The 20,145-nt window shown below is 54.1% G+C and overlaps 1 protein-coding gene across 3 annotated transcripts; it reads right to left on the reverse strand.

Moving 5' to 3' along the window:
- Positions 1–763: 763 nt before the first annotated feature.
- AEN (apoptosis enhancing nuclease) lies at positions 764–3,694 on the reverse strand. Of its 3 annotated transcripts, none has more exons than XM_069866822.1 (4): positions 3,653–3,694; positions 2,444–3,117; positions 1,969–2,169; positions 764–1,605 (listed from the first exon to the last, which is right to left on the reverse strand). In XM_069866822.1, exons 2-4 carry the CDS (start codon positions 3,110–3,112, stop codon positions 1,402–1,404), a joined length of 1,074 nt encoding a protein of 357 aa, XP_069722923.1. In that variant the 5' UTR covers positions 3,113–3,117; positions 3,653–3,694; the 3' UTR covers positions 764–1,401. The 3 variants fall into 3 exon arrangements, with proteins under 3 accessions (XP_069722923.1, XP_069722925.1, XP_069722924.1); XM_069866824.1 differs by lacking the exon at positions 3,653–3,694 and adding an exon at positions 3,623–3,642 and having other exon boundaries at positions 2,444–3,114; XM_069866823.1 differs by lacking the exon at positions 3,653–3,694 and adding an exon at positions 3,623–3,641.
- Positions 3,695–20,145: the final 16,451 nt, after the last annotated feature.

Genomic DNA, 20,145 nt, shown 5'->3' on the forward strand with positions numbered 1-20,145 from the left:
CTGGGACTGAGTTCTCCTTTCCTCCTGCTGGGAATAGCCTAGGACCTGTCTAGCCTGGCCACAGGGGACATGGACTTCAGTGCTGGCTGCTGTACCTACACTGTGCTATGACCCCTCCTGCCACATCCCATCTTACAGCTCACGCAGTGGGTGGGGGGAACTCCTGTCCTAAAGGGGCAGCCTTACGTCACTAAGCAAAAAAAGATCAACTTTCTATAACCGTGGTTGTTCAATTTCTCAGGGAAGGGTACAGCTACCTGGGTCCAGTCCTAAACCCCACTGTGGTGCTCACAACCCCAAGCTGGGGTACCTCCCTGCAGACATAGCTACGTCTCCCAGGAAGCGGCAGCCTGTGGCAGAGCTCTTGCTCCCAGATGCTGACTTGCAGGGTAGGCAAAGCCCAGCTGTGCCTCTCCTTTACACAAGGAGCTTCCCAAGCTGGAACAGCCCACCTGCTGGAGCACAACACAGGAGGACGCTCTCTTGCACTGGGCTTTTCCCAAGCAGCCAGTAGCTCTGGACCACAGGGTTCTTGCTAACCCTGTCCTCTGCTCCTCCCACCTTCACAGGGATCACCTGTATCCCAACCAGTTGCTCACTCCAGCCATCATCAGACCACTCAAAGCACATTTTTTAGTTGCATGTGTGTGTTAAGCACTGGGGCCCAACACATGATGCAGGCAGCACATGCCCAGCCCTTGCCAACCTCATCCCTGCTTTGTACCTTCTGGAGAGCTGCCAGAGCAGATCACGCAATACCGGGTTTTGCAAGAACAGTTTTTAATTCAGAATTGGACAGACATGTGAGCAGTCTATTCAAAATGAAGTGCATCTTATGGTCTTATCCAGGCTGGACACAGAGAAGACCCAGACTTTCTTTGTGGGCTTCACTGTGCAAAGTAAGTGAGGAGGAAACTGGTTGTTTAACTGCCCCCAGACGGTTTGCAGCCTTCGAGCATCAGCAAGACACCTCAGTTCTCCCATGGAAAGACTTGCCACTCACCCACCATGGAGGAAATGCCCTTCCCTGAGGACACAGGAGGTGCCCTGGCCACCCCAGCCCACTGCCACTGCACACCCGCTGGGGCTCCTCCATATTGACACTAGGACCCTGGTTCATCCCCGAGCACCAGGTGACAGATGAACAGAGCACAGCCCCGGCACTTATTTCTGCGTGGCAGCAAGAGGCTGCAGACAGCAGAGCCCAAGTGCCACTATTTTTCCAACCCTGAGCAGGGCTGGGGGTGTGACTCCTCCACGCTGCTGTCCGCACTGCATCCAGCTGCTGGGCAGAGCATGAGGGGCACAAGCCCCAGGGAAGGAGATTGGCAGTTACCTCCACCTTTAATATCTGAAGGCATTAGGATGGCCCAAAGAACATGGAGGAGATGCCATCCCCCATCACAGACTGCTTGTCATCAGGTCCGTGGGCCAATACCGGTCATCCATGTACTGCCTGCTGTCTGTGCTGGGATCCGTGATGGGGCTGGGGGCCCGGGGGGGCAGGCTACGGGCCAGCTCAGTCTCCCATTGCACCTCCACCAGTCTGTACAGCTCCATGGCTGTCTGAGCATCCTCCACCGACGAGTGCCCTTTGCAGCCAACCTAAAAAAAGCGGGGGGGGGAAGTCTCATTAGAAGATCCATCAGGTCACCTTGACCACTTGCTCAGAAGGACACAAGCGCTGGGTGTTTTGGAGACAGCAAAGGTTCAGTGCAGCCTAGGAGAAACATACATCTCAAGCACTTTCTGGAAGGCAAAGGTTCTGTACCTGCTTTACTGAGATGCTTAATAGTCAGCTTCGGAGGTCCTGGGCTCCCCTAGCTTGATCACACTTGGGTACAGAGGATAAACTAGGTTCAAACTCCATCTCACAGAGAGCACTCACGGAGATGGGACCAGACTGACTACACAGGCTCATAGCAAACCCAGAAACTACTTCGCATTCTCAAGGTTCATGGTGCTTACCTGGATCTTTTTCTGGAGCAGATGCCTGGCCAAGCTTTTGAGGGAGACACTGGCCTTGCTTGGCAGCCCTGCCTTCTGGTTCAGCATGGGGATATGGCTGGTGTCTCGGGTCCTGTCTTTCGGGTGGAAGTACTTCAGGGCTTGGAAGTCATTGTGGATGGCGTGTCCTACCACAATCTTGTCTTTCAGGATCTTCAGGATCTGGAAGCGTCAGAAAGGGACAGACAGGACACCAATTAAGCATAAAATAAACTATTTTGTGTTAAATTCAGCTCTTTCAGTTCCACTTTTTTGGTTCCCAGAACAGAACAGTAACAAGCAAACTAACTGCACATCTTCAGAGGCTCCCATCCTCTACTTGTGTTTCTGCTTTGGAGCAGCTCAGGACAGGCCACTAAATATCCCAATTTGTGTCTGGCACATTAACACACAACTTTTTTTTTTGTTTGTTTGTTTAAATTTCAATTTTCCTTACCTCCATCTGGGCGACCTTGAAGGGAATTGCGTTCTTCATGTGCTGCTTGGTGATGCCACTCCACCGTGTCCGGTAGTCCACGATGGGGAGCTCAGGCTGGACATACTTGTCGTATATGACATCCCCCTCATAGTTCACCACAGAGCACCGTGCCAGCTCGCTCAGCTTGCCCTGAGGACCAGTGCCCACCATCTCACAGTCAATGGCCACATACTTGCCCGGGCGCAGGAGTGGCGAGGCCATTTGCACCCCCTTGGAGCTGCCACTCCCCTGGGACAGCAGCACAGAGTGGTGCCTGGCTATGCTGTCTGGAGAGGCAGAGCGGAACAGGGATAGGTAGGCAACTTGTTTGGATTTGGAGACCTTCCTACAATGTGATGCTGTGGTGCCACCCGCTTTGGTGAGCGTGCTGTGTGCCTCTGGCTCTGTCACAGAGGTCTGGCTGCCCAGGCGCCGTCTCAGCAGCCCTTTCTGCTCCAGCAATGCCCGGCGCTCCATGAATCGCTGGTGCTTGCGGCTCTTCTTCTTGCTGCAACCCTGCAGTGAGCCGGGACCCTCTGGGGGCTGAGCGCATCTCCTCATGGTGGGATCATGGGTGCCCTGAGGGGTGGGCACGGAGACCTTCGGAGCGGGCAGCAGTGGGGTCATCTGCCCTTTGCCAGGAGACATCCCTGCTGGGGTGAGCACAGGGCGGGATGAGTGCCTTCATGCACCCCTGTCAAAGGGGAGCCACATACCCCATAGCAGCCCACCCCCTCCATGACATACCCAACCCTCCAGCCGCGTGCGTAGGCACAGGCAGCACAGCCAAGTGTCCCACACTGTCCCCATGCACTTACCCCCTCATTGCCTGGCCCCTACCTGCCCCCTTCGGGGTCCCAGGGCCCTGCTAACCCCATTGCCCAGCATTACACCCACCCTAGCAATCTGACTGCCCAGTGGCCGGGCCCCCCCCGTCTCAGCCCCGGTCTCAGCCCCCTGCCCATCCCCTGGCCCCCCACTACATACACCCTATGGCCCTGCCTGCCTCAGTCCCAGCCTCAGCCTGCTGCCCGCCCCATTACGCGCCCCTAGACCCCTGCCCACACCCCCACATACGGCCTAGGGCCCCCAGCCCCACCGCCCAGCTCCCCTTCGCCCCCAGCCCCGCTGCCAGACCCCCCTCGCCCCCAGCCCCACCGGCCCCGCCGCGGCGCCCACGTGTCTCACCCGGAAGCCGCCGCGCTCACATGCCCGGGCAAGTCGCGCCGTTGGCCACGCCCCCTCCGCCTCCCCATTGGCCGCGCGGGGGTTAATTTGCATACAGGGCGGGAACCGAGCACGGGGTAATTTGCATACTGGGCGGGAACCGAGCGCGGGGCGGGGCGGCTGTCAGTGCGCTGGTTCCCGCTCGGGTGGGACTCGCGGGGACTGGGGGCTTCCAGGGGCTTCCAGGGGCTTCCAGGGGTTTCCAGCTTCTGGCCCTGGGAGGAGGGGACCCACCCTGGAGTGTTGTGTCCAGTTCTGGAATCCACAACATAAGAAGGATATGGAATTGAGGAGGGCTAAGAAGGCGATGCGACGGCTGGAGACTCTCTGCTGTGAGGACAGGCTGAGAGAGCTGGGGGTGTTCAGGCTGGAGAAGAGAAGGCTTCAGGGAGACCTTAGAGCAGCCTCCCAGTACCTGAAGGGGCTACAGGAAAGCTGGGGAGGGAGTTTTTACAAAGGCATGGAGTGATAGGACAAGGGGAATGGCTTTAAACTGGAAGGGTGAAGATTTAAATTAAACATTAGGAAGAAATTCTTCATTGTGAGGGTGGTGAGACACTGGCATAGGTTGCCCAGGGAAGCTGTGGCTGCCCCATCCCTGGAGGTGTTCAATGTTGAGTTGGATGGGGCTTGGAGCAACCTGATCCAGTGGGAGGTGTCCCTGCCCATGGCAGGGGGGTTGGAGCTGGATGGGCTTTAAGGTCCCTTCCAACTCAAACCATTCTATGATTCTGTGATTCTAAGAGGTGGGTTTGGCGTGGAGATACACACCAGGGTACTCACCCACACACACTGGGCTCAGCCGAGCACCAGTGTTCTGCAGTTTTGCTGTTCGTTTGCCGGGGTGACCTTGTGGACATCCCTTCTCCATCTGAGGCAGCACCATTCCTGTGGGGTGGGCTGAGACACCACAGCACAAGATCTGCATCCTCCAGGCTCTCCTGTGGTGCGCCCCAGGGTTGGTAGGGGGTCAGCTCTGGCCAGAGCATGGGTGCAGGTGGGGTTTCAGACCAGCCTGTCGTTGCTTCACTCTCAAGGTTCACAAAAGCAACGCTCAAGGTGGTCAGAAGTGGAGAAGGACAACTGGCAGCCCCAGCTCCAGCTTTTCCGTGTGCCTTTAACATTGCCGGAGATGCCGCGCGCCCTAGGGCAGACTGTGACTTGTTGTGGTGGGATGAGCCATACAACAACAAAATCACTAGTCTTCCAGAGGGAGCCAGGCACTGTGTCAGTCCTCATCCTGTGGGGTCCTGTGCTGAGAATCCCTCTCTCCAAGTCACCGAGAGGGCTCAAGAGCATGCAGGACACGTGTTTTCACATTCTGTCATTACCCCTTCTCACCATCCTTGAGCTTCTGCAGCATGGTCAGAAAGAAAAGATTTAGATTACCCTGTGATTTATTTTTTCCTATTTCTTTTATGGTTTTCTTCTAACCAGTAAACCTCTTCCTTAAATCTTTTGTTCCATGGTTTGCATCTATTGCTTCTGTCCTTGCTGTTCAGCTAATTAATCCTCCTTAATGAGGGTAGTTCAAGTGCCCCACAGTAACTTGCTAGGGGGCCCTGGCAAGTCTGTATGTAGAAATTTATACTCTTTTTGGTGGAACGGTGCATTACTGCTCTTGGGGATGGTTCATTTGTGGTTCCTGGGCCTCTTTGCTCTGTTTTTCTTCTACTTAAGCAAGGTGTAAGCTGACCGTCACTGCATGAGTGGGAGCAAACTCGAGTTCTGGTGTGAGGGAAATGGGATTGCTTTGCTGGTGGCATTTCTTCACCAGCTCTGGGTAGGTGAGGAGCTGGCATCACTGGCTGCTCTTCTCCCTCAAGCCCTATGGTGGCACAGGAGATTCAAGTACCTCAGCTGTTCCATGCTTCTTCCTGAACATCTCGCTCTTGCACTTGTGGGTCTGATCACTCTTGGCTTGTCCATAACAAGCCCATCCATATCCTCTCATCTTTACTCAGTGACTCCTTCCTTCCCAGGCTGTATGTTTTGTAAGAGGCATGTGTTTCTCTCCAGCAGCGTGAAGTGTTAGTTATACCCTCTTGGTTACAAAGAAAACCACAACAGGAGAAATTATGGGCGTGTGGGGAGGAAGAGAAAAGGTTTATCTAATTTCCCAAGGCCAAGATAGCCCAGGCTGCAAGGGAACAGTGGTGTCATTTTTCTCCCCTATCCCAAATGCAAGGATGGAGGTGGAATAAAGTCAGAACAGCTCTGAATGGATCCATCGGTATCCTGTGGCCTCCTCTGATCCCATTGACCTCTGGGTCATCAGTAGATAGTTTGCACGTGGTAGTTGGTTTTCCTTTTGGTAGAAGCCTTGTGCCGAACAGGGATGCCACTTGACTCCACAAGTCCCTGTGGGGGAGGGCTTGGCACCAGATGGTAGAAATCCTATTTCAGACGTGGCAGATGAGCCAAGAGCTGAGATGAAGGCAGAGTGCACCAGAGCCCAGGAGAGGTTTCTGCAGTGTTTGCACAAGTTGAAATAATAACAAAATCTGTAAAACTCTGGGTAGAACACGACTAGAGTAACAGGCTAAATTTGTTGGATGAATAATTTACTAGAAGCGATTGGCCGTGCTCCAAGTGAGATGAGCACCAGCCTGATCTCCAGCTGAGCAGCCTGGGTGTTTCTGTCCTCATCTGGGAGCTGGTTCCTCTCCTGCCACCTGGTCATTGCTCCTGCAATAAAAGGCAGTGTCCAGCTGAGGTGCCTGTCCCCAGGTCATTTCTGCCCAAGGCTGCAGGACTTCCTGCAGTGTTTATGGTCTTTGTCTGCGATTTATTTTCAGGGTGCTGCTTTGCAGAGTGGATGTGGTGGCAGTGGGTGTCTGTCATTGGCTTCAGGCTTGTGGACTCACCTGTCCTCTGCCTCTTTCCCTTCTCCAGCTGATTCTCTGTCCTCGGCTGCAGTGCTGATAGGATGGAGGAACAGAGACATCTTAACATTTGGGATGGAAAGGGAGATGAAGTCCCAGCGCTGGAAGGAGACAGCGGCTGTGGCTGCAGCAGCCAATTAACGTGATCATGTTTATGAATGCAGATCAGTAATTCCAGGTAAACTCCCCAAGAGCAGTGTCACAGGCAAACAAAGCCTTCCGCCCACCTGGGAGCCCACTGGTGGCCAGCAGTCCCCAACAGTGCCAGCACGTTCCTGCTGTGACTCTAAACCACCTCATTTCCCAGTCCCAGCCTAGACACAACTCATTTTGTCTCCTATTACTGTGACTCTACAGCTCGTGCCTGGGACTAGGCACACGTTTCATCTTAAACATGCAGGGCAGAGAGGCAAGAAGTGGCTGGCAGAAGCCAAGGGTTTCTGCAGGTCCCATCAGCAAGGACCTTTGTGAAGAAATTAGGACACTGTAAGGTCTCAGTCAATGAATGCTTTCCTCACTCCTGCTTTACGCTCTTGATGCTTCAGCTGTAGCTGCTGTTTAAGTTCCTCATCTGAGCTGACTCATGCAAAACTTTGAGGAGACTAGTCCTTGGGGCTAAGAACAGGGACAGAGTGGGTGTGACAGTGCCCACCCAGCCTTGAAGACTTCTCAGTGCTGAGAAGTCCTGCTTGGAAGGCAGAAAACCTTTTCCCTAGGAACATCAATAGCCCTCATCTTCCTCTGATACCTCCTTCATCACTCTGTGGGAATTGCCTGTATCCCTCAACATGGACAGACCTCCTCCTCCACTGTGTTCCGGTTGGTGCTGGTGCTCCAAGGATACTGCTAAAGATAAGGAGGGATGCTCCCAAAGCAGGAGGTGAGGGTGGATGATGCTGCCATACCTGCCCCCCCACCTCCATTATCTGGCTTGCCCCCAGGAGAGCAGTAAGCAATTATGGGCCACATGGAAGCTTCATTATCGCTCTGTCGTGGCCTCATTTGACGAGACATTTTATTGCCAAACTTATTAAAAGTGAAACGTGTGGTTTCTGCACAGCAATTTCCTGTCTGCAGTGATAAGCCGGGCTCTGCCTGCTGTGTAATAAACAGTTATTTTTATGTATAGCTTTGGCTGGAGCAATGAGGAGGAGAGAGGGCCCAGATCATGTTAATTGTGATAGTTAATGAGATCTATTTTGGGAGCGATGTGTGAGGATGTGCACACCCTCCCCCTGCCACCATTCTGCAGCAGAGTGGAGGCCTCCGGTGGCTTCGTGCTCTGGGTGCCTGCAGCAGGGACCAGGCAGGGTCTCCTCCTCACAGCACACAGGGACAGCAGGCCCAGAGGGGATTAACCTGAAAACCCCTCCCTTGCCTCAACTCACCCCTTTGTCCCAGCTGGGAGCAAATCAGGGACCTGCTGTGCACCCACACAGTGTGAGACCCCCTTCCCCTGCAAGGGCTGCCCCTGAGCTTCGCTGATCCCACCTCTGAGTGATGCTGGATGGAGCCTCCAAACCCGAGGTCTTTGCTTCAGCCTCCTGTCTGCCTGACTGCATAGAATTTTCAAGTCATATTGGTGGCCAAAGCCCAGGGCATCCGTCAAGGCAACTCCCTAAAATCCCTCCTTGGGCACCTGCATCAGGTGAGTGCTGGAAAGGAGATAGCAGGGGCAGTACATTCAAAAGGCACACTAATGTCACACAAAACCTGTGTTACTGCAGGGCTGTGACCAGCAAAATTCTGACAAGTATCAGCAAAGCTGATAAATATGATTTCACTTTGTCAGGAACAGATGTCCTCATTAGATGTGCATTTTGTATTTTGGTTTGATTGTATCTTTTTAATATGTTTCAAAAGGAAACAGCTTTTTAAAATGCAACACGTCAAAACTGCGTTCACAAGAAATCCTGGTTTCTATTTTTCACCTGGCCAATCTGAAACTGGATGACTTTTCCCAATAAACAATTTGTCAGAAAAATTCCTCTCAGCTCTGGGAGCCCTGTTAGTTATTTGTCAGCAGTCAAAACCCTGTTGAGTATTTCCCATCTGACTTCTTTTCTTAACAGCAGCTTTATTGGTCTGGGAATTAACGGCCAGAGATGCGATACTTGCTATTCATTGCAGCCATCCCAAATGCCACTCATCTCATCAGGGTATGGCTCCTCAAAGCAAATGCCTCTTCTTCCTCCAATGCACTTTTTTTTTTGCTGCCATTGAGCATTTTGCCTCCAGATTGCTCCCCTGCAACCTCCTGACCCCACAGCATGTGCCACTGTCCTCAGGCTTGGACCCACATCAGGTTCCCCCATCCCTGTCCCCCATCCCCATCCCTGCTGCCCGGCTCAGCCTCTCGCTAGGTAAACTCCCTGTGTCTCCAGCCTGGGCCCTCGTTAATTTGTATTGCAGCGTGTGTCGTGGGCTGACGTGTAATTAGAGCTCCTGAAGCCTGTCTCATGCTGTAATTGCCATGACAGGGGCCACAGCATATCCGCTTGTTAATTAGCAAACCACAATATCCCGGGGGCTCGTTGAGAGCTGCCTTAATTGTATTTCAGCTGGAACAGAGGGATAATTACCCTTTGGTAGCACCACCACTTTTTAATTCTTAAAAAAAAAAAAAAAAAAAGAAGAAAAAAGAAGAAAAAAAGGAAGAAAACCCCTAGAGCTCCTCTTCTTCTCTGTAGCTGCTGCCTTTCCCCTTGGCCACCCAGGGACCTGTTTTGTCCCAAGGTTGAAGTGGAATGGCTTTGGAGCTCAACGGCACGGAGATGGGATGCCAAGAGCTTTGCAAGGGGACACATGGGACTCTGCTGGGAACTCCACTTTGTGGATGCAGGTTGGCTTGCTGGAAGTGCTGTTTGACAGGAATCCAATCCTAGCTGGTGGGAAGCCCCCTGGCATCACCACTGAGCACTGCCAGGCTCAAAGGAACAGCCTGTGTCCAGGGAGGAATGAGCCAAGGCCTTCAGGCTCCCCACCAGCCAGAGGGGCTGAAGTCCCCTCAAAACACAAGCACGAGATGCCATGGGCTGCAGGGAGGAGGCTATGGATCTGGCAGGGCTTGGCATGTAATCATATGCTGCTGCCAAAAGCGCTTTTGTACTTCACATCCCCAACACACTTGAGCCATCAACATTGAGTGATACTTCAGCACGCTCGGCGCTGGAGGTCTCAGCTCTAGCAAACCGCATGGCAGCAGGGCCCCAGCCCACCTGGCTTTGATGGAACTCAGAGGTGGATCCTTTTCTTTCTCAATTCCCTTCTTGGCAAACCTCACTGGGCAACTGGGAATCTTCTAGGGCTTGGTTAAAAACTTTTCCATCCGTGGAAAGGACATCCCTGCAGGGTATGAGTGTGACTGCACTTCTCATAGTGGTCGGGAGGAGACTACAGAGCTTTGGTGTGACATGAAGGGAGTGCTGAGGCTCAGCATCACCCTTCTGTGGGCATCGCAGGCTCCAGACCCCCTCTATGCAATGTTGCAAGGGAGCTGTTGGTGATCCAGGATCTTGGGGAAGAAATTAACCTGAGAAGAGATGCTAACACACAACATCCATCCCTTTTCCTATGCTTCCCTCTGAACTGATACAAAGAGCTCAGCTGCCATCAGCCCTGCTGATTCCTGCAGTTCAAAAAATCGCATAATGGACAACTGCCCTTCGGGAGCTGTTTTGTGAATTGGTTTAAATATCAGGCCTGGCTCTTTCCTGAGAAGCTACATAGGGGTCAGCCTTGAAGAAAAGATCAGTATAGTGGCTCTAAGCACTAGCAAAAAGAAATAACGAGAGCAAAGAGCCTTGAACATAATTAGAGTCTAAGAGCTGCAGTGGGAACTCGGCGACCTGAAGCCATCTTCTGGACTTTAATGCAATCAACAGATTGACACTGCTGGGTCCTGAAGGCTGGTTTTTGGAAGCTGTGCAGCAGAGTTGAATGCCAGAACAGGCGGAGAAACAGCACAGGTGCCTGTTCCAAAGGTTGGAGCTAGAAAAGTGTTTCAAATTCCATAGAAGAACCAGATGGAGGCAACCACTGGAACGCCTTGTGCATAATTGAGGGCACCTTCAAGGGTGAGCATGAGGTGGCTGCCCACCTCCAGGATGCTCTCTGCTGCTGCCATGCAAGTCACCATCATTAGAGCTGGGGACAGAGTTTATAGCTGAGTAACCACAACAACTTCGCACAAATTAAACAACATACCTCAGGTTAATTAGATTTCTTACTGCTGCCTCCATTAACTTAGCCCTGTCGTCTGCTGCCAGAAGTGAATGAAACCCCTTTGAAATTCATAGGTATTGTTATCCAGAGATGTGGATGGCTAAACTTCTTCCTGGGCAACCATACCAGTGTGGGCATGGTTGGGAGATGTCACCTTCTCTGCTTGGAAGTCCCTTGGTGCAGCAGATGAGACCAAGCAGAGATGCAGTTGTCCTCCACCAGTGCAAGGGCTGGGCTGGATTCCCCATCTGGCATTTCAAACCCACCTTCTCATATGACGATCTTTAAAAAAAATAGGTATTTTTTTCAGCAGAGTGGCTCTCTCATTATTCCATGAGATGCCGTGTGAATACAAATAAACAAAATAACCCCCTTTGACAACGTCTGAGGATACGGTTTCATATTTTTAAACCAATTTCCTTCGACTGTGTCAGGGCCTGTTTTGTGTTTGCTATGCAATTATGTGGCTAATGAGGACAGCCACGGTTACATTAGGCGGGATTAGGAAGAATAAGGCTACAAATGTTACAGTGTTTAAGACAACCGCTAACTAATGGGGGCTTGAAGGGCACATCCAAGGGGCAGGCAGCTCCTCTCAGGGCTCCTGGTGCTGTTTTGAAGGAGACAGAGCAGGCAGTAGGCAGCAGACTAGCTGGCCGAAAGGTGATAGGAGTCCTGGTAACTGTGTAGTGGTTGTGTCCACAAGAAATGAGAAAGTTTGCTGGTAATTAGGAATATTCGGGGAAAGCCACGGCAAATGTCTGACCCTGAGGTTGTCCCATGGAGACAGAGACATGAGCCCTTCGACTATGCGTGAGACACCAGCCCCAATCGCCCTGCAGGGCTCAGCAAAACCTGTTCAAAAGCAACAGGGGAGATGAGGCTCACAATTGAAACTCACTGACAAACTAGTATTTTAGCTGAAGCCTTTCCATCCCAGCTCTCTTACAGTCAGCACGAAGGTTTGTATAGTGTTTCTGCAGGGCTATGGCCGTCTCCCAGCCCTTCGAAGAGGAGGAGGAAGGAAAGCAGGGAGGAAGCCTGGTGCTGCAGTGAGACTTGGGTAGCTGGGGCAGACACAAGTAGCCAGCTCTGACCTTTGGATGCCTCCTCCCAGCCACCTCTCTATCAGCTCTCCAGCCACCCGCTCCACCACACACTGACTTTCCCATCAATCAGCCATCCAGACCCTCCTTGCACGGCTGCACTGGTAGCCCCTGCAGGTACCTCAAGTCATGTTCAGTGTGATGTAAATTTCGGAGTTGTTCTATGCAGAGATAGGAGTTGGACTTGATGATCCTTCCAACTCAGGTCATTCTGTGATTCTGTGAACTCCTACTCCACAGCAACCTGCACCACTCTGCAGGGGAACCAGCCAGCAGGGCTATGTCACTCGATAGAGAAGCTTTGCTTTTTGCCCTTCAAACCCCCAAGCCCCTGAACTCTCACCCTCTACTTTGGCTGCATCTTCTACAAAAACTTATCAGCTAAAGTGAACAAAGACACTGATGGAGGGACACTTAGACACAATCATGGCAGAGGTGTTTCCATCTGTCCATCTTAACACCGGAGCAGGAGACCGTCCAGACCCATCAACCTCAAAATCAAGATATCAACCACCTTTAAACCATATTTAGAATCATAGAATCACCAGGTTGGAAGAGACCCACCGGATCATCGAGTCCAACCATTCCTATCAAACACTAAACCATGCCTCTTAGCACCTCGTCCACCCGTGCCTTAAACACCTCCAGGGAAGGTGACTCCACCACCTCCCTGGGCAGCCTGTTCCAGTGCCCAATGACCCTTTCTGTGAAAAATTTTTTCCTAATGTCCAGCCTAAATCTCCCCTGGCGGAGCTTGAGGCCATTCCCTCTTGTCCTGTCCCCCGTCACTTGGGGGCTGGCACTTTCTGTGCCAGCCTTCTGATGCACCCTTGAAATGGATCACGGCAGGGCACAGAGCTAAGCATCTCATCCTCAGATTCCTCTTCATCCTCTCAATGTTCCATCAAAAAGCCCCTGTCTTTCTTCCTCAGCATGAGGACCAGTCTCTATGGCAGGAGGAAGCCTGCGTCCTCTCCCAGCCTTCCTACCAGAGAGCAAAGGTGGGTGATGAAGACTTTGCAGAAGGGCTTGGGGAGCAGCCAGCTCCTTGCTCTTCCTCCTAACCTCTTCACTGACGTTTTGCTGCCATCTGCAGATTCCCCAGTGCTTAGTCTCAGAGTCCAGTGGTCCACCAAGTCATGCCAAGATCCAGCGGCCAAGTAGAAGCTCATGAAGACATTCTAATCCCTTTTGCTGACCGCTCCATGCCTGGCTCTGGAGACCCAGTCCAGCCCTGGGCTGATACCACAGACCTCAGCACCCTGAGGACCATGCTTGCTTGTTCCCAGTCCCCTCCTGTGCCTGCTACCCGCCTTCCTGGAAGAAGATGGCACATGTGCTGAAGAGCCTCCCTTGAGCACAGCCACTGAATTGCACTCTAGATGACTAATTTGCACCGTAATTGGTGTGGAAACGAATGCCAGAAAGCACTGAAATACGGAGAAGTGAAGCTCTCCATCTTGGCTTCCTTCAGGGAAATAGGCTTAATTAAGAGTCTGTCTTGCAGAGAGAGATAATTTCCAGCTACGTGTTGAAACAGGAGACTGGGTGGAGGTTGCAGCTGAGAACGACGTCCTCTCCTCACTGGGTCCACTTGGCCTTAACAAAGTGAGGGCAGATAGAGTTATAGGTTCCTCTGCATCACTGGGGCCTGTCTACCCTGCCTTGACCTGCAGAACATCTCTACGACCCTTGCCCCCCCATTAGTGCTACTCAGCCCCAAGAGCACCTTTCTCTTTTCATCCACACGTTGGGCCCCACCAGCAGCAGCTCCCATCTGAAGCGGCTGCATTAGCAGTAGGAGGCCATTTTACCAACCTTGGCCGTACTGGCTCCAGTGTTGTTGATTCTATGCCTGAAATCTACACTAGTATTGGCATTACGGCTGTTCAAACTTCACGTGACTCATGAATTACTCTTCGGCTCTCCATTGGGGCTTTTCCCTGATGTATTTGCTCTGGACAAGCAGTCGCATCCCTGCCCCCAGGGATCCCACACATCTGGCACCCCTTCCTGCCCTGCACAAATATAGTGTATGCCAGGAGGGACTGCAATACGGAAAGCAAACTGGAGTGGCCTTGTGGTGCGTTGCTGGGTGTGCTGGCACCATGAGTGATGCCCGGTGAGCCCTGCTGGGAAGGAGGCTCTGGCATACCGGCTGCCGTGGAAAGCTGCTGGATCTGACGCTGCTGCCTTCAGAGCACGGCTGGCATTGAGACGCCCCAGCCCGTTCCCCACGGCCTCATTGTGCACAGCTGTTCCCTTAGAAATAGCTGTTGCCATGGTTTTTCCAAAGAAAACACATCTCTCCCCCCACCCTTCCCCACCACCACCACTCCCCACCGCCTTAACCTTGTGACAGCAGTGATGACGCGGCTCCCTGAGAAAGGACACTTCATGTAACTATGGTAACAATTAGCTTTCCCTTGATTTTACCTCGGGGGTGATGCTAGGGAGAGGGACCCAGAGCTCCTCTCCTGGAGCGGGTGCTTCCCCCAGCCTTGCGTGTGGAGCTGTGGCTCACACATACCAGTCTGCAGCTGCAGCATCCTGGGCAGATGCCTCACTTGGACACAGGGTTGTCTGCAATCCCCCTTTATCTTGGGGTGGCACGGACGTGCCCTCCATGTCCTTTCTAGTGGGATATGCCCCAGGATCCTATGTAGGCCCTAAGTATCTCAGCGGGGCTCTGCTGGCCTCCAGCAGCCGGCATTGGGAGCTCTGGGGAAGCATCCAACAAGACATGTGGGAGGGTAGAAACATCTGCATCCCCCAGGCTCACCCCAAAAGCATGGGGGAAGAAAAGAGGGAAGCAGCTGGGTGTGCTGGAGAAGGATTGGGAGACATCTTGGACTTTGGGGCTGGGAACACAGTGGGAGCATCCATAGCATGGCTGTGTGGTCTGCAACAGCGCCTCTGCTCCCAGCAGTGGGTGGGTAAACAGTGCGAAGCCGCTCCTTGGGAACACCAAAGCCACAGCTGCTGACTGCAGTGACTAAAATAAGCGTTTGCCTGCTTTTTATTCCTCTGAGCCCAGCAGAGCCCACTCAGCTCTAGGAGCAGAGCTGGTGTCTATTCTTAGCCCTGCAGGGAAGAGAGCGGGAGTCCCTGTGCTGCCACCGTGCAGGGCTGGGGGCTGCCAAGTACCATCCCCTCCCCATCCCCAGGAGCCTGGCACGACCCCAGGGGGGCACTGAGGAGGGAGGGACTGCACACTGACAGGGACAAAGTCCTACTTTTGGGCCAAGGAGGATGGGGGAGACAGTGGAATGGAGTGATGCCCTTTTAGCATTGCTGCAGGATTCGGCATCCCTGGGGTGGCCACAATCCAGGTGGCTTTGGAAAGGTTTCCCACTCTTGCAGAGCTGCTTCTCTGCCTGGGCATGGAGGAGACCTCGAGTCACATCTCCTGCTGCCTCCAGGAAGGGGATGTTGAGGGGAGGCAAGGGATCTGAGCTGAGAGTCACCCCTGGCCCCGTACTGTGCCGAGACTGGACTTGCTTTGCCCAGACATGAGGTGCTGCTGCTGCCCACCCAGATGCTCCCCAGCTCTTTCGGCATGTGCTACAGACCATGGTGGCTGGGGATTCACCAGCTGCCAGCATCACACCATCCCCACCTTGCACTGGTGCTCCAATACATGGGGAAATTCAGTGTGACTCCACAGCAGTCTGAGGGAGCAGCAGGCACAGTGCAGGGAGCGAAACACCCACAGCTGGGCACGATGCATCCAGCCCAGTACTCGGCTCCGCTCTCCATCTCAACGCTGCACGGCTGAGGGCAGGATAGGGGGCAGGCAGGGAAGCAGCTGTGTATGGGGCCAGGGGCTGCAGGGAAGAAACCCTGGCTCCATAGCAACAGGTACTTGCCACGTAATGGAGTCCTTTCCGCTTGGCCTCCGCAGCCACCAGCCTTATTCGCATGGCCATAAATAATTCAATTTTCTCATTCATACACATGAATGCGGTGGGCCGGGGCTCTGGGTACGCTCAGCCTCCATCTGTCCAGGGGGGAAGGGGGAAGTAGGGCCTGATAATAGACTCCAGCATTTGTTTCACATGGATGAGTGTGGCCAGATGGCCTGGGAATGGGAGATGGCGATAGTGAGGTGGGAGGTGAGGGATACTCTGGGGTGCTCCTGGCACCCTGAGCATCCTGTGCATGAGGAGGGGTGGAGAGAAGAGGACCAGCACAGGGATGAGCTCTGGCACCTCTGTATCAACTCTGGCGCTTCCAAATCAGCATCTCTCTTGGAGACGGGACTATGGGGCTGGAAGTAGGTTAGGTGGGCTCAGGCAGTGCTTCTTTACACCATGCCTTTGATGCCTTCCTGACAGGGAAGAAGTGATGGGATAAATGCTGTGCTGTGCTGAGGATCATCCTGATCTCTGTCTCTGTGTGAATTGGGAGCAAAGGAGTCAATCCAAAACTGATATAATTTAGCTGGAGATGCCGCAAGGGAAGGAGCAAGGGGTGCTTCTGCTCATTGCCCCGGACAAGGGCCAGCGGCCCCCAAAACAACCCCAGAGAGTAATAGCCCCAGTGATGAAGTGACATGTTGCAGCTTGCTAGCACGATTAGCAGGCTCTGGGCCATCCCTTGGCAGGGGCACAGGAGGCCTGGCAAGAGAAAACAAGGGAATTAGCGGGGTTAAGAGGCTGCGTTTGAAAAGCCTGCATGTCACTACTGAGGAGCTGGCACCTGCTGTGTGCACATGACGAGCTGGACTGTGAGATGAGGGTTGCTGGCTACTGTCTGGTGGCATTAATTCCTTGTCTTTTTCCCCATGGTCTGTGGACAGTCCAGCCCAAAGCGTGATGAGGGCAGTGTGAAAGCCAGCATCTTCCTCCTTTCTCAGTGTTTGACCAGAGGGAGCCATTGCTCTAGCACACACTGACAGCCTGAGCTTTGAGTGGGCTTAGACCCTTACTGCCAAGAAAATACAGACCAGGGAGGAGCCTTGTAGGTGGAATTGGCCAATTCGCCTTAACGCTGCCTCTCACAGGCAAAAGGGTGGGCTCCTCACCACTGGAGCAAGGTATAGCCTTGTTTACCACCCTAGGAATTCCCCGTTGGAGACCCCATTCCTGCTTAAGACAGTGCAAAGCAGGTGTTTAGCCTCAAGCTCAAGTGCTGTCTTGAATTGAATCCTACAAAGCCAGCAAAGGGAATTTGGATGCTGTCAGAAGGAGGGTCAAGAGAGGATCTTGCACTCTGGTGGCATTATCCATCACCAGCATTGGAAGCTTTCCCCATGGGAACAGCGGGCAGTGGAAGCACCTGCTGGGGGAAACTGAGAGTGTAACCAGCTTGTACACTGGTGTTCCCCAGTGCTGTAACGTATTTGGGTATGACATGTGTGTATGTATGTATATTTGGGTGCCTGCATGCCCAGGCATTCCCTTCTGGTTACACGCTCTCGCAGGATGTTGAAGCAGCCAAAGGAGATCAGCTAGGCAGCACATCACTGGACCATTGGGAACGGCCGGCCACTACTCCACAACTCCTCCCGCATGTTGTACATTCCCTGCTTGTTCATGTGTCTGTCCGCATGGAACAGAGCCAAACCTCAGACCTTGGGTCCATTCAGCTCCACTTGCACCTCTTAGCACCACTGGAACAACAGGCAGTCCTCACTCATGCCCATATAGTATTAAAATAACTCCTACTTTCCATGGCTGGCACTCAAGCAGCCCCTGCCCTACACTGCGGGGAGGGGATGAGCCTGCCTGCACACCTAGGAGTCGACCCTCCCAGCAGCTCTATACCACGGACACCACACCTCCCTCTGAGCACGGCGTCTGCCCATGGAGCAGCAGCCTCAGCCTCCCTAAAATCCCCTAGAACAAGATGGGTCCAGACAGAGATGCCGCGCACCGTGCTGGTGTGCAGAGTACAGCTGGAGATCAGCAGTTTACTGGACGCACCCTCAGGGTGCCCTCACAGCAGTGAAGGGGACAAAGACAGCAGAGCATCATGTGGAACTGCAGGCACTCCCCCCAAATCTCCCAGGACATGTGCCAGGAGATGCAGGCTGTGCCCCTGCAATTCAGCTGCTGCCAGGTGGGCAAATGCCAAGGCACCCAGACAGAAATTTCCACCCATCAGACAATTTGTGTTTTACCTCTTCCACCCCAAAAATAGGCCTACCCCAAGCCCTCAGTATCTTTTGAAGGATGGATAGCAGAAATGTGCACTGCTTATTCCTTCAGCTCCTAGCACCGCAGGAACGGGACACGGAGATCCCAGCTGCTGCAGGCTCCTCTCTCCTAGGGTGCTGGGACAACTGCATCTTTGGGTTTGCCCAGGTCCTCAAGGATGGACCACAGAGTCATGGGAGCATGGTTCCGTTCCCCACCTGCCCCATATCCCTACACCATCTGCCTCTGGGAAGGCTGCAGAGGCAGCCCGGGCTATCTGCCATGGGGTTTGCCCTAGTTGCTTTGCTCCCATCACAGCAACCATTGTGGGTCCAGTGGCTTTGTAGCTGCTGGGAGTCCATGCAGGCTCCAGTGATCTGGATCTGCAGGCAGCCATGGGCTTGGGAAGACCCGCAAGACTGCCTGGTGGGAGCTGCTGAGTAGTTTGGTGACTTGCACAGTCACTGCTGGGGTATGTCCGGTGGGAAGGGACATAGCCTTCCTTTCACCAGGAACACACACACCAACCCGTACACATACACCTCCACCCTACTCATCTCCAAGCCTCTCAGAGGTCCCAGACCCTTTTTCTACCCCTTTCCTTGTCTGCACCTCTGAGTGACACCAAACAGAGGCACTTACCTGCCACTTGCCCCATCGAAGCTGGAAGGACAGTGGGACAAAGTCCTGGGGACCAGGCAGAGATGGTCCTTCTCCCCCACAAATGATGACGAGGGCTGCTCCTCTCCCCGTGCCCCTGACTGCTCCTACAGCATGCATCACAGCTCCTGGCATCACCCGTGGCCCCCTGGGGCTGGACCATGGTGGCTTTCAGGTGCCTGTCATAGTGTCATCTCTGAGGGTCCCCTTGATGAGAGCCACAGCAGAGACAAGGCGATGCCCAAGGCATCTCCCTAAAGGAAGGAGCCCAGCCGAAGGGTTGGAAGGGGTGGGCATCTTCTGAGGTGCTCTGGGAAAGCTGGCTGGCAGGGGATGAAGACCCTGTAGATCCTCACACTTCGGTGACACCGCAGGCAGGAGCAACGCAGCCCCTTTGTGGGAGCAGGGACTTGCCAGCCCAGGGATTTCGTTGTCCCAGGGGGTTTTGCCACGTCTTCTGGAATAATCTCCATGTCCTGCTTGGAGATGTGGGGAAGGTGGCAGGGTCCCAGTGGGGGACAGAAGTGACCGGTCCCAGGTGGGGAAAGCCCCGTCTGGGGTCTGGATTCCCAGGGGACCCCAGCGGGGTGCAGCCCCAAGCGCTGCCAGCGGCATTCGGGGCTGCAGCCTGAGGGGTCCCAAGCGGCACAGGGGGGTCACGGAGCGCAGACTCACCTTGGAGAAACCTCGGCGGGGAAGGGATGCTGGATCCTGCTCGAGGCACCCCGGTCCCGGGAGAGGCGCAGCGGCGGAGGCAGGGGATGCGGGGATGGGATGGATGGGATGGGGTGCGATGGATGGGTGGGATGGATGGATGGGTGGGTGGGTGGGTGGTCTGGGGGGCTGCGGGTCCCCCCCGTTCTCAGGTGCGGAGACAATAGCCAAGGCTTCTGTTGCAGCTGCAGTCTGTCTCTTTAAACCCCTCACCAGCCCACAGGTGGCCCTGTCACCACCGTGGTCATCCATGACGTCATCAGGAGGGAGGGAAGGCGAGGAGGAGGAGGAGGAGAAGGAGAAGGAGGAGGAGGAGGGGGGAGAAACGCCATCCCCCTCCACAGCAAAAGTCCCCGAGCGCCCATGGCAACAGATTGCAAATGTCACTGCGCATCGGCCGGGAGGAGGCTGCCCCCCCGCCACCCCGGGGGACAGGGCTGTCACATCGCGGGTGGCACGGGGGGGACACGGGGCTGTCACCCTCGCGGGTAACAGGGCTGCCTGTCACACCATGGGTGGCACAGGGGAAAGGAGGAACAGGCAGGGATGTCACCTTACGGGTGGCATTGGGAGAAAGGGCTGTCACCCTCTGGTAGGGTATAAGGGGGGAAGGAGCTGTCGTTGTGCGGTAGGTGCACGGGAGGGGACAGGGCTGTCACCCTGCGCAGCGAGCTGGCTGTGGGAGAAGCAGCTGGGCAGGTGCAGGTCCCTCTCTCCGTGGGATG

The sequence above is a fragment of the Phaenicophaeus curvirostris genome, chromosome 12 (genome assembly GCF_032191515.1).
Source record: "Phaenicophaeus curvirostris isolate KB17595 chromosome 12, BPBGC_Pcur_1.0, whole genome shotgun sequence".
In the NCBI taxonomy this organism is placed as follows: domain Eukaryota; kingdom Metazoa; phylum Chordata; class Aves; order Cuculiformes; family Cuculidae; genus Phaenicophaeus; species Phaenicophaeus curvirostris.

Bases quoted from the DNA above. Each gene is read 5' to 3' on its own strand.
- AEN (XM_069866822.1), bottom strand. From the start codon at position 3,112: ATGTCTCCTGGCAAAGGGCAGATGACCCCACTGCTGCCCGCTCCGAAG. The intron at 2,170-2,443 runs GTAAGGAAAATT...TGACGCTTCCAG, and splicing joins TCAAGGTCGCCCAGATGGAG to ATCCTGAAGATCCTGAAAGA. The intron at 1,606-1,968 runs GTAAGCACCATG...CGCTTTTTTTAG, and splicing joins TGCTCCAGAAAAAGATCCAG to GTTGGCTGCAAAGGGCACTC.